The sequence below is a fragment of the Dipodomys merriami genome, unplaced genomic scaffold (genome assembly GCF_024711535.1).
Source record: "Dipodomys merriami isolate MVZ:Mamm:240054 unplaced genomic scaffold, mDipMer1.0.p SCAF_25, whole genome shotgun sequence".
NCBI lineage: Eukaryota > Metazoa > Chordata > Mammalia > Rodentia > Heteromyidae > Dipodomys > Dipodomys merriami.
The window spans coordinates 8,841,569-8,859,424 of record NW_027203937.1 but is presented as its reverse complement, the minus strand read 5'-3'; the positions used below and the strand labels follow the sequence as shown (position 1 = coordinate 8,859,424).

Below are 17,856 nucleotides of genomic sequence, written 5' to 3'. Positions count from 1 at the left end.
CAGGCTACAAGCATCCTTTCCACAGTTAGCTCTTAGAAAGCAAAATTCTTGAATCTTGAAAGGAAAAGGCAATTCAAGTTTCTTTTGTCTGCCAAAACTATCAAAATTTGGCTTGGCTAATTAAAACTACTCTTTAAGACAACATCAGAAACTTGGAGGTAGTGGGATACGGGAAAGTTGTCCAAATGCTAGTACTGTCCAAATGGAAAGAAGCCATTGCCCTTAGCTTTCCGAAGAATATCATAACCTCATGTAACTTTAACATTGCATTGAGATAATTTTAAATGGAAAATTAAATACAATTTAACATATGTACTTTTGTAGGACTTTGCAATTAAATGAACTTACAAATGAGGGAGAAAATTTTTTTTGTTAGGCCAAGAGTTCTAATTTTGGATTCGGAGCTATACTGCCATTATCTGCCACAAGCTGATTTTAATTTGACTTCTTAATAATGGATAAGAGCTATAGTCAGCCTCACTATTGTGTGATGACATCAGATAATATTTCAGGTAATGGGCACAAAGCTGAGACATGAGCTTTGTTTAATATTTACAACCACTCTATGCTCTAAGTATTGGTATCTCCACTCCCTGCAATTTTATCATTTTTATCTCTATTAATTTCAGACTTAAAGATGGGAAGGGATGGGAAAGGGAAACAAAGGAAGAGGCAACAATGCTTGATAAGAAATGTACTCATTATCTTGCCCATGTAATTGTAACCCCTCTGTACAGTATTTTCACAATAAAAAAAAAGAAAATAGAATAGATGACAATAACTTATATACAAGGGGTAGATGACTTCCTTATCTTCAGAACTACAGCTAAACAGTAAACAGTTAAAAATTGCATAAACCTTGGTCTACTCTCCTCTGTGCCATTCCCCAACCCAGGCAGTTTAGGGTTGAAACGGCCCACACCTAGGAGAGAAATCTGAATCCCATGGGGTTAAGATGGGAATGTGGTGGTAGAGTGCTTGCCTAGCATGCATGAAGTCCTGGGTTCAATTGCTTAGTACTACATAAACAGAAAAAGGCAGAAGTAGCACTGTTGCTTACCTTGAGCAAAAGAAGCTCAGAGACAGTGCCCAGGCCCTGAGTTCAAGCTCAGGACTGAAAAAAAAACAACAACAACAAATAACAAAAACAAAGGAAGAAAGAAATCTGAATTCCTGTTAAGCCAGGGCTGATTGATCCTTCCAGGGAACTCTTAGCATTCTGAGAGTTTTTACTGAAGAACAGCCTTCTAGATGCCCAATCTTTTCTGGCCTCACACCTTAGCCTTTTGGGCTCTCACAACACTGAATATATGTGTTGAATTATCAAAATGAAATCTCTTCCCTGGTACAACAAATTAATGTATGCTGACAAAAATAACAACCACAAAAAGTGGGAAGAACTCAAGCTCCACTTACAATTTGGAACATTGACAAAATGGTTATCTTTCTGAGCTTCAACAGAAGGAATCTTAGAGCAAGAGTTCTGGTATTTTCTGTAAAAAAGCAGTTATGATCTTAGGATAGGCTTTGCCAATCTTAATGGCTCATCAGCCATTCATTATTTTCATCTTGTTAGCCATTGTACCTGAGAATGTGGGTTGTTCATTACTGGGGCAACTTACCATTTCAAGCCTCAGTTTATTTATCTGTAACAGGGTTTATTGTGAGGCTCAACATGTATGAAATGTGTATATAAGTATGTGCTGTTTTTTTTTTTTGTGAGATTACCATACAGAGGAGTTACAATTATATAGGTAAGATAATGAGTACATTTCTTATCAAGCATTGTTGCTTCCTCTTTGTTTCCCCTTCCCATCCCTTCCCATACTCCCCCCTTCCTGCCACCCGATCCTGCCCCCACCCCTACCAAAGTTGTAAAGTTCATTTTTCGACATAACGACTTGTACACCTTATTGTTGCAATGGGTACACCTGTATCCCTAGTTAAATGATTTGTTTTTTCCCTTCCCCTCCACAAATTATACCAACATCAAATACAGTGAAAGCATGGGTTATACCGTGGGGGAGGGATATACAAAGCAACATAGAAATCATCTTATAAATATGTTAGAAACAATTGCATGAAAGGAAACAAAAAACAAAAAAACCATTTGAATATTTATCTTGGGGTTCATTCCCCTAACATCAACTTATCTGACCTTTTCTGCTTGACTCAGACATATACTAGTTAATGCAAATAAGGGAAACCGCTGTTGTTAATATACTGCTACCTCTAACTGAGTGAGTTCACACAGATCTTGCCTTTCAGTTCCATAGCATGTGTAGACAGAAAGGTTGTTTTTGGTGTTTTGTTTTCCATTTAGGAATTCTCTTTCAAATCTTAAGAGTTATTTCTTCAGCCAGTGCTGCACATGTAAGTTAAAGATAAGGTTCTGTACTGAGGGTTCTGATTTTAAAAAGTAAAATGAAAACAAAAACAAAAACGGGGAAACAAAGCTGCAGCCATCCATAACTTCCTTTCTTCCCAACTTCTATTGTGAGCCAAAGGGCACAAAGTTTCCCTTTAATTTCCTCCTGATTTAAATTCTTCTCAGCAATATTCCAGAGTTCTAGTTCTATATACCTTTGCCAAACCCTTAGCCACTTGGGCTAAAACTCTAAGGGAATGGGGATGAAAGGAGTATACAAAATGTGGTAAAATGGAATCAGAGAGTTTCTATTGGTCTTCAATACAAGATGCTCTACAAAGGTATATTGTGAATGTTGTCTCATGCTCTTAATCCTGTGCAATCAACTTCACCTCCATTTTTACAGGCAAATGAGGAAACATTTCTGAGTAAGGCTAAGAAACTTGTTTTTTGAAGTTATCTTTCCCCTAAATGTTCCCTATCCTCTACCCCCAAAAAAAGGAAAGAAAGAAAAATTCAGATGGTAGATCCTAGGTAGGTTTTCCAGAACCAAAACTATACTGAGACCCCTAAAGATAGGACTGACTGACTGTTTATTTTCAGGCATAGAGGAAATTTTCTGTAGACCTACTTAGCTATCTGAGGCCATAAATACTCAATTATAGTATCAACTGGGGATCAAAGAGGTATCAGACCATTTATATGCTTTGTTTGATTTTTTTCACAACTTATTTTGAAAACTTTTTAAACTATGGAACAAAAAGCAAAAAAAAAAATAAATAAATAAAAAAATAAGCCAAGGGGCTGGGAAGGTGGCTCAGTGGTAGAGTGCTTGCCTTGCAAAGCATGAGGCCCTGGGTTCAATTCCCCAGCACCACATAAGCAAAAAGAAAAAAGCTGTAAGTGGCACTGTGGCTCAAGTGGTAGAGCGCTAGCCTTGAGCTGAAGAGCTGAGGGACAGCACCCAGTCCCAGAGTTCAGGCCCCACAACCGGACCCCCCCCCAAAAAAAAAGAAGAAAAAAATAAGCCAAGCACTGGTGAGCTTACAGTTGTAATCTTAACTTTTCAGGAGGCTGATATCGGAGGATAGTAGTTTGAAACCAGCCAGGGCAGAAACGTCCAGCAAAAAGCTGGAAGTGGAGGTATGGTTCATGCGACAGAGGGCCAGTTTGAGTGAGACAGAGTACCAGTTTGAGTGAAAAAAAAAAAGTAAACAAAAATGCAAAGCAATGAATTCAAGCCCCAGTACCAGCATGAAAAAAAGAAAAAAGAAAACAAAGGGAAAAGCAAACCTAGTGCTAGCGGCTCACAGTACATAGGAGGCTGAGATGAGGAGGATCATAGGTTGAGTCCAGGCTGGGAAAATAACAATGTCCCACCAGCATTACCACTAGTAACAATATCAAGACCAGAGTGCTGGCTGTACATCTATGTATTTTCATTGGAAAATTACAAGATTGTGTTCAGAAAGATATAAAAGGGACATACACTATTCAAAAACTAAAAATACTACTTTAGCCCACAGACTGGATACTTGCTGTGACAATGAAAATTACTACCTCCTGAAGCAGTCTTTAGAAGGACACCTCTGGCTTTGAGGTGACACTTCTGAAGACAGCAACTGTTGCACACACTAAATTAGATGTCAACCTGAAGGAATAGGGGAACTATCACTCCAAAATTTCCACTGTCCTTACTGTTACCTAATGTGTAGTTACCACTCAAATTTCCCTCAACTGTCCCCAAAGTGACCTTTACAATAAGCTTTTCTTGCCAGTCCTGGAGCTTGAATTAGGGCCTAGGTGCTGTCCCTGAGCCTCTTTGTGCTCAAGGCTAGCATTCTACCACTTGAGCCACAGCGCCACTTCTGGGTTTTTTTGGGTGTCTTATTGGAGATAAGAATCTCATGGGAGCCGGGCGCCGGTGGCTCACACCTGTAATCCTAGCTACTCAGGAGGCTGAGATCTGAGGATCGCGGTTCAAAGTCAGCCTGGGCAGGAGAGACCGTGAGACTCCTATCTCCAATAAACCACCAGAAAACCGGAAGTGGCGCTGTAGCTCAGGTGGTAGAGTGCTCGCCTTGAGCTGAAGAGCTGAGGGACAGCACCCAGGCCCAGAGTTCAAGCCCCACGACCGACAAAAAAAAAAAAAAAAGAATCTCATGGGAGTTTTCTGTAGGGCTGGCTTTGAACCTCAATCCTTATTTCTCAGCTTCCTGAGTAGCTAGGATTACAGGTGTGAGCCACTGGTACCTGGCTAAGCTTTTATTTTGGTGTGTTTTCTTTTAATTCAGGATCCAGTCTAGCATGAACTCTTGAATTTTTTGTTTTATCTCTTGTTCCTTTAATGTACATCAATCCCCTGATAACTTTTGTTTTCTTCTGTGTGTTGTTTATTCCGGTGACATTTTTGAAGATCACAGGCCAGCTGTTTTGCAGTATGTCCCACAATCTGGATTTGTCTATAGATAGCCTCATGATTAAATCTAAGTTAAACATATCTGGAAAATACTGATTTCCATATCAACATTTTTATGCTGATGTATATGTACTTTGATGGCATCAGGTTGTCTGATACACTGTTATCTTTTTCCTTACCTTGTCCCTATGAGTACTACAAGGTATCACTCAAGAAATAAAATGCTGAAAATGATCAATAAATAGTATGAAAGATAGATACTATAAATACCGACTATACCAGGCATAGTGCCAGATATTTTAAATGCATTCTTATTTAATCCTTACAACAATCTTACAAAGAAATACAGCATTAGTGGCTTAGGCCTAGAACCCTAACTATTCACTAGGCTGAGATCTGAGGGTCCTAGTTTGAAGTTGGCCTGGGCAGAAAAGTCTTTGACTTTTTATCTCCAATTAACTAGCAAAAAGCCAGAAGTAGAAGTGTGGCACAAGTAGTAGAGCATCAGCTTTGAACAAAAAAAAAATCCAATTGAGAGAGAAAAGCATGCCTTAAGTTCAAGCCTCAGTACTGGTGCACACACAAATTCAAAAGAAATAGTGGTTCAACGAAGTTAAATAATTGCCCAAACACACACAAGTAGTGGTAGAAAGTGCATAGACTTATATATGAACTCAGAATATAAACACTCACACATTTAACATGACCTCCTGGGTCTACTGTCATTCAGAGGACTTTCTGGAGACAAGCTAAAGCTTTTATGGTACTCTGATCTTGAGAAAGCCTTTAGGGTTGAATTCCTATGGAGAAGAACTACAAAAAAGTGATCTATTTGTAGGTCATATAAAATTCTTCTGTAATTGGAAGTGTTAGTCCTTTTTTTTTTTTTCCAGTCCTGGGGCTTGAACTCAGGGCCTGGCCACTGTACCTGAGCTTGTTTTGCTCAAGGCTAGCACTCTACCACTTGAGCCACAGCACCACTTCCAGCTTTTTCTGTATATGTGGTACTGAGGAATCGAACCCAAGGCTTCATGCATACTAGGCAAGCACTCTATAACTAAGCCACATTCTCGGCCAAGTGTTTGTTCTTATTTGGAGACAAGCCACATCTCTACCATAGCCAAGAAAATAGGATGATTCCCTAAATTGTGGCAACATTGTGATGTTTTGTTTGTCATCTTATATTTTCCTCTTCTGGAACAAAATAAGAAAAACAAAAACAGGATAGAAAATTCCTCATAAAGTTAAATATACTTTTGTGAGATAAAAGAGAGGAGATACAGCGCTCTACCACTTGAGCCATAGCACCACTTCCGCCTTGCATGCCTGAGGCCCTGGGTTCGATTCCTCAGCACCACATAGGCAAAAAGAAAAAAGCCACTTTTGCATGCCTGAGGCCCTGGGTTCGATTCCTCAGCACCACATAGGCAAAAAGAAAAAGCCAGAAGTGGCACTGTGGCTCAAGTTGTAGAGCACTAGCCTTGAGCTGAAGAGCTGAGAGACAGCGCCCAGGCCCAGAGTTCAGGCCCCATGACCGGACACCCCCGCCCCCCCCAAAAAAAAAACTCTCCCAATTTTATTCTATTAGAAAATTCAAAAGTCTGAGACCCGTTGACTTGGGGAACTCTATGCAATTAGAATCAAGGAAGTTGAACTCAAAAGAAACCAGAACTGAAATATTTTTGAATTTCCCTAAAAGTTACCTACAAAATATCATAAAGACCGCAGGTCTCAGGAATAGATTTGCTAACTGGATTTTTGTGTGACATTTGCATTACTTTCCATTGTCCTAATATTTCCTGCTTTGCAATGGATCCTTAGACAATCAGGTTAGTTCAACATAAATTGAGTCTCCATTTGTGTGAGACACTATTAGGTGCCTGAGAACACAGGCACTCATGAAGGCTGTTTTTGCCTTGATGTCTTGGGTCAAAAGTTCCCTGACACTTTTGGACATCCCCATCACCTAAGAATAAACTGCTTCCAAGGGGTTACGCTCCTGTAATTGCTCTCATACCTCTGCATACATTATTGATTATGTTTGTCTCCCTTCCTTCAGCAAATTCCCCAAAACCAATATACCTAAAGAATTGTTGCATAGTTATTCACGATCACAGAGAAAGCTTATTTCAGCTTATTTCTCCTCCCTATGACATTTCTTGGTGTGTAACAAAATATTGAGAAGAAAATTAAAAATCATAAGGTCTTAGTGACAGCATATGAATTTGCCTGTCCAGTCACTTGTCACTTGCCTTCAAAGAGACAGCAGGTAGACTTCTCAGCCCTTGAAGGAATACTGCTGCTAAGCAAAACCATTCAACCACCACTACATCCTTCTTCCTGAGAAGGGTACAAAACAATAGATACATTTCCTCCACAAAGAAGAAGAGATGGAATGAAAGGTGTTATCCTTCCAGGTACCTTCAAAATAACAAGTGGACAGTTTGGACATTTGAAATCTTTAGCAATCAATAGAAAACAGTAAGTGAGGGAGAAAGGTATTCTTTCCACTACTCACAGGAGTGGGGAAAGGGGGGAAAAGAATTAAATGATGTTGAAGCTATCTGAAGAAGAATTATTCTTTGGGAATTAAGAGAACATTTCATAGAAAGCATTTAAAATCTTGCTAACCCATTGGCAAGTTCTTCACAGGTGCCCATCAAAAGGGAAAGTGACATGAGCTCAACTATATAACATTTAATTGTTCTCATGCTGCTGAGGCCAGATTATGTCTGTCACACAAACTGCACACTAGGCTGAGAATCAGGATCCTTGCTGGTTACCCTGCAAATACAGACTCCAAGGAAAACCAAAACCAAACCTTCAAAGAGCACTGAGCCAGATAAATATGGTGATACCTGAAATTATAGCACTCAGAAGATAGAGGCAGAAGAATGACAAGCTCAAGGCTACATAGCAAGATCCTGTCTCCAAAAAAACCCAAATACGTATATACACACGTGCCGTGTACATAGGTATATAATAGAGGACTCTGAATAAACATTCACACACAGTCTCCATCTACCCTGGGGTTCAAAAGTGAGAGAAGAGAAACTGAGTGGGTTACTGAGTGGGTTAGGATATTCAGAGGTTTGAAAGAGACTTAGAAAAAAGAGATGTGAGAGCTGGGAGGTGGCTCAGTGGTAGAGTGCTTGCCTTCCATGCATGACCCTGGGCTCAATTCCTCAGCACCAAATAAACAGAAAAAGCCAGAAGCGGCACTGTGGCTCAGTGGTAGAGTGCTAGCCTTGAGCTGAAGAGTTGAGGCATAGTGCCCAGGCCCAGAGTTCAAGCCCCATGGCTAGGAAAGAAAGACAGAAAGACAGACAGACAGACAGACAGACGTGATATGCTGGTAAGGGGGAGATCCTAAAGCAGAAGAAAATGTAAACTGTAAGTGAAGAGACAGGGAAAGAAAGAATTTCAATAGATGTGGATGAGGTAAGGCAAGAAAGGAAGGTAAAAAACAGAAGAGGATCTAGAAGAGCAGAGAGTAATCAAAACTGAGATGAAGCAAAAGGCAAAGACCTATAGTTGTTCTTTTCCCAAATCCAAAAGCTGCTCACAGCATCCCATTAAATCACTCAACCACAAAGTCCATACAATGGTCTCTCCTTTGTATTCAGTAAAAGCAGCAATTAACAAAGTTATCACCCAGCAGCAACTTTGAAGACCTAAACATCTGAATTCAAAAATCATCAGAATTGATTCAAAGCAGCTGAGACAGCTAGTAAAGACTTTCTCCCAAAGTCTGACTCAGCTTAAGAAAAGGTTTAACCTTTTTTAAAGTTAAGCAAATACTCTTGGCTTTTTTCCTTCTTTTGACATTCCAAGAGGGGGTGTGGTTGACCCCAGATCTATTCATTTCCAAGGTTGTAGATCTCTCAGGGAAGACTTGTCCCATCTGTTCTGGATTCCGTCAGCTGTTTATCTCAAAGTAACATAGTTGTTGCACTGATCATCCCCGTAACTTTTATGAAAAAGGACAACCAGCATCACACAAGCCAGAACGTTTTGTTTCCCATTAAAGTAAGTTGGGTTTTTTGTTTGTTTGTTTTAAGGCACATTACGATGCTCCTTGGTTTCCTAGGCCAGGATCACTCATTTGGGGGTACCTTTCAGCGACAGCCAGTAAAGGTTGATAACACTTCTACCTTTCCCTTTACATAGAGTGTTCAAAGGAACCCCAGGTTCCCTAATCCATCCTGTTGCAAACAGTTATTTGTGAGAGGTAACTGAGCCTCGAGAACCGGCAGCTCATTAGGGTACCATTGTCAGCGGCAAGAGCCTATGGCATTGTAACTTACAACACTCACACAAGCACAAATCTGTCGGTCGGCTCCACTTCCAAACAATCCTGAATCCTGCAATGGGGAGAACAGAAAACGCTAACTAAAATGATGCTTCCAGCAGCCTAAGAGAACCTTCCCCGGACACGTGAAATGTTTCTGACTAGTGCACCATTAAAGGACACTGTCACCTCAAATTAGCAGAAAAGGCGAGACAAACCACACACACACACACACACACACACACACACACGCACACACACACACACACACACACACACACACACACACACACGACATAAAGACCTAAGAAACTTAAGCTACTCAGAAGCAGTATGCTCATCTTAAAAAAAAAAAAAATAGTCTATGTCCGTCCAAGCGACACAAATGTTTCAAAGTAGTGCGATCACATTGAAACACTGTCTCCATGTCTCCCCACGCATCACCCCTTCGCACTCAAACCTCCGCACCCGGGCCGTGGTGACAGGACTGCAGTCCTCCACCTTTGCCCTCTTCTGATTTTTCCAAGAGCATTTCTCAACATCCTTCCCAGCCCAGCCCCCTCTCCCAGCCTCCAAAAAAAAAAAAAAGGTTGAAGGGAGTTGCGACGAGGGAATCTGGCAAGCACCAGTCTTCTGGCGGGGGCAGGTTGCCGGAGTTGTTCCTGGCAGTGACCCAAATTGCACAAGAGCCTGAGGGGACCCCACCATCACCGTCCTCCCCACGCCCCCTCCCCATCTTCTGCAAAGAAAGCCTTGAGAACTAGGCGCGAGGGATAACTTGGGAGAACCATCTGAATAAATCACTGCAACTCACCTGGTTTGGGATTTTTCTCCCCACCCCGGGCATAAACAGAAATGATGTGAGAATGAGTCACGCTCGCAAGGGAAGGTGCTGCGGTGTCCCGAGTCCAAGGGCTGCAGTCCGTCCCTGCCCCGGTGCGGCTGCTACTCTGAGCTCAGCTGGAGCGAGCGGCAATCGGCAGCCCAACAGCAGCAGGGGGGAGGATTAACTGTAGCACAATGAATGCAGTGGGGTTTTGCAATGACATCATCCCTCTGCTCTAGCGGCCCCAATAATCATGCTCGAGAGCCATGCATTCTGGGAATTGTAGTCCCCTTTCGTCCAGGAAAGGAAAGCCAAAACCGACATCGAACTACAATGCCCAAGATGCACCACGGCCGGGCGCGCCCAGCGCAAAGAAGCAGAGAGTTGGGCCGCCATGTTAGGTGCTGCGGGACGGCTCCGCGGAGCTGGCCGAGTTTTTAGGGACTGAGGCTGAAGAATGATGGTGCGGTGGGGACGGTGAGGTGAAGGACGAGCTTTCTGGAGAGCTCTGGGCGCCAGCGTGGGACGGGGTGGTGGTCTCGCCGGAGACGGACGCAGGGTGGGTCTGACTGAAGGAGGCCGATCTGGGCCTCACGTTTCTGCAGGGCTGCGCAGGCCCCTCGCCTCTGCTCAGTCTCGTCGCCGAGGGATCGAGGGAATCGTGTTATTTCTGGGCTGGACGGGTATCTTTAAACCCGCTAGCCAGGCAGTCGGGTCGACGGTGGCCTTTGTGGAGGTGTAGGGGTCTCGGGTGGAGACTGTCGCGACTGTACGTGGAAACCCGCCCTCGCCCAGAGTCACGCCAGCCTGTCAGATTTATTTTTTTTCCTTCCTTCTCCTTCCTTTCCCACTCTCTTACCTCCTTCCCTCAGGTTTAGGATTCTCCCACCGGTTTGCTTTTTTGCCATATAGGAATGACCTGCAAACAAAGGGGTCCCAAGAAATGTGCCAGGTATCGCGGGACAGTGCTTTGGCCCTGCAACTAAGACCACAGGCGCGGCCGAAAGGAGTAATGCCGAGTTTGAAACATCTCACCCAGCAGGGAAAGCACCGAGATCCTGAAAGAAGCTATTATTGGTAATAGGCTTAATAGCCACGGTTCTTGGGTAAACCTAGGGTGTATGCCCAAACACGGCCAAGACTCATTAGTGTGATCACCTTGATGTTTGATTAGCATATATTGATTGTACATAATAATGGGCTTCTTTGTGACATTTTCATGCATGCATAACACTTAAAATCACTCACTTGTGCCTCATTACCAATCTCTCTTTCCCCTCACCAATTTATATTAGAGATGTACTTAGCGTTTAGTTTGGGGTACTCTATAGTGTGATTAAGAACTTTTAAGTCATTCTGTCCAGTGTTTCAAACTGTTTTGTTTCCAGTTGTTTTACTAAATCAGTGGTATGTGTTTGTTCTTTTTCAGATTCTTGCTACACTCTGGATAGATGAGAAATTTCATTTCCTTCTGAGGGTGTCAGAAGGTTAAAAACTATATATAATATGTGTTTTATGTTGTCCCTCCCGCCTTCTGCACCTTATCCTTCAGACTAACTGGTCTCTTTGAACCAGTAAAAGTATGCACAATATTTCTGTTAGAAGTTAGTAAAATTACAGCTGATAGATTCTCTTATCAGAAAAAGGCTAGGAGGACTGATTTTAAATGACCAAAACATGGTAGATATCATCTGTAGAAGATTCAAGTTATATGTCTTGTTTCTGGGAACAAGCCACAAGATGAATTACTGTGTTTAATATGTAGGGAAAGGGAAGGATAGTATGTGTTGGTGTCCTTTGCCCATTTGCATTAGCCTTTCAAGTGCAACTGCTCATACAGATATCTGCATTCCTCAGAAATACTTTTGCACATAAAAGTGGTAAGTATTGGAAAAGGGACATCCACATTTTCTTTCTGATCTGTAATAATAGAGATGTTCTCTGCTAACATTAATTTTATATTTATATAAGCCATAACTACTTTGACATATGGAAGACAAATACATCCAGGGAAAAAGTAGCAGATTGCCCAGAAATCTTGCATGTAAAAAAATGAGACCTGTGTAATGTGATTACTATAATTTGTCATGTGTTTAATAACATCGGGTTTTCTAGTCTTAAATCTAGACATTTAGCATACTTTAAATTCATGGGGCATATTTAATACATGTGTATTTTGTGCTTTCAGGAATGTGAGTGTGTGTGTGTGTGTGAGTGTATGTGAGAGAGATATGCAGATCCTGGGGCTTGAACTCTGGGCCTGGGTTCCGTCTGTGGGTTATATTTAGCACTCTACCCTCAAGCCACAGTTCCATTATGGCATTTTTGCTTGTTAATTTGAGATAAGAGTCTATATACTTACCTGTCTGATCTGGCTTTGAGCCACAGTCTTCAGATCTCAGCCTCCTGAGCAGCTAGGATTAGAGATATAAGCCACTGGGACCTGGCATTCAGTTATTTTTTAAGATAATCTGTGTTTTTACCAACATGGGCCTTGGATCACAATCCTCCTAAGTTTCCTTTGTAGCTGGGATTACACTATTTTTTGTGTGTGTTGCTGGAATAAAATCTCTTTTTAAGTTTTTGCCCAAAGTGACCTTGAACTTCTCCTCCCAATCTCTACGTTCAGTAGTTGCTTATTTTGTACTTTTAATTTTTAGAAAAATATTCTGTACTCTTTAAAAATTAATATTTGCCAAGTTGATGATGCCAACTTCTAAAATAAACCCATGTTGCAGAAGAAACACTGGTTAACAAAGTACTTTCTTATTTTTTTCAGTGGTGAGGAGCAAACCTAGGTCCTCGGGACTGCCACTGAACCACACTCCCAAGTCCTAAGAAAATAATCCTAAAATGCAATTAGAAGTGCCTTAGAGAAAGCAGAGTGTATTCTTTAAATATAATTAGAAAGTTGATTTGTACTACAATCATATAGCTTACTAAAGTATATTCAGTTACTGTTGGCAGCAAGAATGTTTTCAACAGGGATAGAATTGTTGCCTCTAGATCCCAATTGAATTATCAGTACTGTGTATTTTTAAAACTATTTGTGCATCTACAGAGGCTGAGTGGAATCATCTCCCTCTTATATTTGTTTTTGTTAAGTGTAGTGCAAATAAGAAAGGTTTGAACAAAGAGTCTAGATTTATTGTTAGCTTTACTCATTGAACTCTAAAAATGTTGAGAGGAATTCCCTTGGTGGAGTTCCTATATACTGAGTTACTTGGATATTTCTGAAGATGAGGGTTTAGCTTGATATTAAGAAAGTCAGGGCTGGGAAGGTGGCTCATTGGTAGAGCACTTGCCTTGCATGCCTGAGAACCTGGGTTCGATTCCTCAGCACCACATAAGCAAAAAAGAAAAAAGCTGGAAGTGGTGCTGTTGCCTTGAGCTGAAGAGCTGAGGGACAGCACCCAGGCCCAGAGTTCAGGCCCCACGACCGGACCCAAAAAAAAAAAAAAAAAGAAAGAAAGTCAAATATGGGGCACGCAATAAGAGCTCAGTGCAGTGCAAAAATTATTATACAGAAATGTGAAAGAAATATATCTAGAAAGAGGCAATAGGATAGTTGAGGGATTTTTAAAATTTTTTTGAAATGTCCTTAATAACTCCATTTCTTGCCTTAAATTTTTTTTTAGATCATAGATGCTAGTATTCATATTTGAGTAAATGTAAACCTCATTTTGAGGTCTGAGAACTGAGAAATTATATAAATCATTTTGTCTTTTTCATATAAGGAGAAAGAACAATAGAATTAAAAATTTTTAGTACTGATACCACACATTAGTAAGAGGAAAGCTAAACTAGAGACTATTCCTTTTCAAGTTGAGTTTTCTTTCCCTGTTTAAGCTTTAGATTTTTTTTTCTTACAATCCAGGTTTTTGTTTCTGTTTTGTTTTTAAAGTTCAAATGGTTGTACCATGGGGTTGCAATTTAATGTATCCATTTATGTGTCCAGTGCTTCTTGATTATAGAGTTACTTCTTCCATCCCTTTCCCCCAAACTCATTTTATGTTTCCCTCTTTCTTTATACTCAGGTTTTAATTCCTTATGTTATTCAATTCAGTCTCTACTTAATTTTGGAATCTCAATTTTAAAAATAGAAACAGGAAAAATACAAAGAAGCATGCGTTGTTTTAGATTTATTTTGCCTTTTTATTTTGTTGGTTTGGGTGCTGGTACTGGGGTTTTAAACTTAGCCTCGAGCCCTTGCTGGGCTTTTTCCAACCCTCCAACTCTGGCTTTATTTTTGCTAATTTATTAGAAATAAGGTCTCAAAAGTTTGTATGCCCAGGGTGGCTCAGAAGCACGGTCCATAGATCCCAGCCTCCTGAGTAACTTCGGTTACAGCCAGCTTGTTTTTATTACTTTTTTTTTTTTTTTTTTTTTTTTGCCTGTCATGGAGCCTGAACTCTGGGTCTGGGCGCTGTCCCTCAGCTCTTCAGCTCAAGGCTAGCGCTCTACCACTGGAGCCACAGCGCCACTTCTGGCTTTTTCTGTTTATGTGGTACTCAGGAATCGAACCCAGGGCCTCATGCTTGCAAGGCAAGCATTCTACCACTGAGCCACCTTCCCAGCCCCTATTACTATTTTTTTAATGGTGTAGTATAACTGTGTTGCCCAGGCTGACCTCAGGCTCCCATGTTCAAGCAAGCCCACCTCAGTTTCCCAAGTTTGGGACTACAGGCTCTGTGCCTAGCTTGTGCAAATTCTTTGTCACTAAATTTTTTCAGTCAGTATTCAGTCCTGTCATGTTCTTTCCATCCTTATCCAATGAACAATGAGAACCAAGAGAACAAGGAGTTGAACCAAAATTCATTTAGCCAGTCAGTCTTTAGAAGGAAGCCCCTCTTAAGAATGTTCTATCTCAAAACTGACCTAATGTGTCGAATAGTATCTGTATCATGTATTTCTGCTTCTTCAGGTTCAAGTCTATTTTGGCAGTATGCTGGTAGCTCACACCTGTAATCCTAGCTACTCAGGATCAGAATTCAAAGCCAGCCCAGGCAGGAAATTTCATAACATTCTTATTTCCAATTAACCACCAGAAAAACCAGAAATGGCTCTGTGGCTCAAGTGGTAGAGCGCTTGCCTTGAGCTGAAGAGCTGAGGGACAGCGCCCAGGCCCAGAGTTCAAGCCCCACAACTGACCAAAAAAAAAAAAAAAAAGATTGTGAAGTCTATTTTGAATGGCTTACTTGATATTACACAAATTTGGAGCATTCTGAGCCTCTGTGACAATATGAGTGGTGGTGAGAATGTGTATAAAGAATTTTTGTTGTTGTTGTTGTTTTTGGTTGGGACCTGAAAGGCAAAGACTACAGTTACCTTCAAAAGTATTTCATCATGGACTAGGAATGTTGCTTAGTGGTAGAGTGCTTGCCTAGCATGCATAAAGCCCAGGGTTTGATTCCTCAGTACCACATAAACAGAAAAAACCAGAAGTGGTGCTGTGGCTCAAGTGGTAGAGTGCTAGCCTTGACCAAAAGAGGCTCAGGGACAGTGGCCAGGCCCTGACCTCAAGCCCCAGGACTGGCAAAGAAAAAAAAAAGGTATTTCATCAGAAGTCAGGTTTGTATGACAAGATCTCAACATACAGTTCTGTTTCTTCAAAACAGTGGGGATATAGGGAAACTGTGTTTCAGCCCATACTGAATTGTATTACTTAACAATTACAATAATGCCTGGGTTGACTGGGAAGTCAGTGATTATGAAGTGATTTTGCCAAAGTACCTGTACAGCTTGAAAAAGGCCCATGGTTCATTATAAAAAGCAGCCCCTGTTTTTGTTGAGACACTGATTCCCTACAAGAAACAGGTAAAAGTATCTAACTTGTGAGAAAGAAGTGTTTTGTACATTATATACAAAGGGTTTGTATTATCCTTTATATTTCAGTTTGTGAAGTTTAAAGCACCGCTATTATGTCTTATGCCTTTCTGTATCTCTGATCTAAAATCTTAACCAGTCCAAAATGAAGTACCAACAAAAGGAAATCATATAGTTGAGACGATAAGGCAGAAAAAAAAAAGGTAACAACATACCTTTCTTTTTAGGCCTCCCCTTAGAATGAATTAGATGTTTACTATAGTCTATTTCCATAATTGAATTGGTTGACCATACCATTTGAGTTTAGCAAATGGAATTTATCAATGGAAGATCTTTATTCTGGACAGTTAGTGTGTAAATGTGTGGGTGTACGCACACGTGCGTGTACATGCATATGCGCCAATTCTGGGTCTTGAACTCAGGGCCTAGGCACTATATCTCTTAGCTTTTTGGGGGAGGCGGGGGGAAGTCTGGTCTTGGGGCCTGAACTCTGGGCCTGGGCGCAGTCCCTCAGCTCTTCAACTCAAGGCTAGCGCTCTACCACTTGAGCCACACTGCCACTTCCGGCTTTTTGCTTATGTGGTGCTGAGGAATGGAACCCAGGGCCTCATGCATGCAAGGCAAGCGCTCTACCACTGGGCCACCTTCCCAGCCCTCTCAGGTTTTTTGCTCACGGCTAGTACTCTACCACTTGAGCCACAGCTCCACCTCACCTCGGACTTCTTAGTAGTTAAAGACAAGAGTCTTGGGGCTGAGAATGTGGCTTAGTGGTAAAGTACTTGCCTAGCATGGCATGAAGCCTTCCATTCAATTCCTTAGTACCGCATAAACAGAAAAACTGGAAGTTGGGCTGGGAAGGTGGCTAGTGGTAGAGAGCTTGCCTTGCATGCATAGGGCCCTGGGTATGATTCCTCAGCACCACATAAGCAAAAAGAAAAAAAAGCCAGAAGTGGCGCTGTGGCTCAAGTGGTAGAACGCTAGCCTTGAGCTGAAGAGCTGAGGGGGACAGCACCCAGGCCCAGAGTTCAGGCCCCACAACCGGACCCAAAAAAGAAAGAAAAACTGGAAGTGGCACTGCTGTGGCTCAAGTGGTAGAGTGCTAGCCTTGATCAAAAGAAGCTCAGAGATAGTGCCCAGGCCCTGAGTCAAGCCCCAGGACTAGCAAAAAAAAAAAAAAAAGATATCTTAGATTTTCCTGTAGGATTGGTTTCAATCTATAGTTCTTAGATCTCAGCTCCTTAGTAGCTAGGATTACAGCTATGAGCCACTTAAACCTAGCAAGAAAGCAAGAAAACTGTGTGCCAGTCCTCGTTCTTGAACTCAGAGCTGGGGTGTTGTCCCTGAGCTTATGTGCTCAAAGCTAGTGTTCTACCCCTTGAGCCACAGCTACACTTCAGCTTTTTGGTGATTAATTGGAGACTTTCCTGCTAGAGAAAAGCTGGCTTTGAACTGTGATCCTCAGCCTCCTGAAAAACTAGAATTATAAGTGTGAGCCACTAGCACCCAACTAAAAACACTTTTAGTTCTTCATACTTTTAACTATTTTAACTTCGGGTTGATATTCAAGTGGTAAAAGTGTTTTCTTGTCTTGATTAGTGATTTAATTGTAACAGCACAAGTTTGGCTGTTGTGCTTAATATATTGCCATTGGAGATCAATGCAGTAGGTATCCTAAGGTCATCATTTGAAATATGAATGCTCATAATAGCTGTACACCAGTGGCTCATGCCTGTAATCCTAGCAACTCAGCAGGCTGAGATCTGAGGATCACGGTTCAAAGGCAGCCCAGGAAGGAAAGTCCATGAGACTTAACTCTAATAAACCACTAGTAAACCGGAAGTGGTGCTGTGGCTCAAGCGGTAGAGTACTTGCCTTGAGCTGAAGAGTCCAGGGACAGCACCCAAGCCCCACGAACAAAAGAAAAAAAAATGCTCAGTTAATGAACATAGTGAACAGTCTTCATGATTTTGTTTTCTTATTTTTCCAAGTTTTGTAAATAGAGTACAGTAGGAAACATTTACAAAAATATATGCACATTAATGTTCATGAATACAGCCATTTAAAGAAATTCAAACAGATGCCCAACTGTAAGTAATTATAGCTAGTACTTTAAGTCTTAATTTAAT

The 17,856-nt window shown here is 41.3% G+C and overlaps 1 protein-coding gene across 3 annotated transcripts in view; it reads right to left on the bottom strand.

Annotated features, from left to right (window-relative positions):
- Rab30 (RAB30, member RAS oncogene family) overlaps window positions 1-10,083 on the bottom strand; it is a 95,627-nt gene extending 85,544 nt beyond the window's left edge. Inside the window, exons 1-2 of one of the 3 annotated variants that reach the window (XM_070034900.1) lie at window positions 9,893-10,083; window positions 9,104-9,151 (exon numbers count right to left, since the gene is read on the bottom strand). In XM_070034900.1, the coding sequence (XP_069891001.1) occupies window positions 9,104-9,151; window positions 9,893-9,925 (81 nt within the window). In that variant the 5' untranslated portion in view covers window positions 9,926-10,083. The remainder of the gene's footprint in view (window positions 1-9,103; window positions 9,152-9,892) is intronic. The other 2 variants (XM_070034898.1, XM_070034897.1) reach the window with 2 other exon arrangements.
- Between the last annotated feature and the right edge of the window lie 7,773 nt (window positions 10,084-17,856).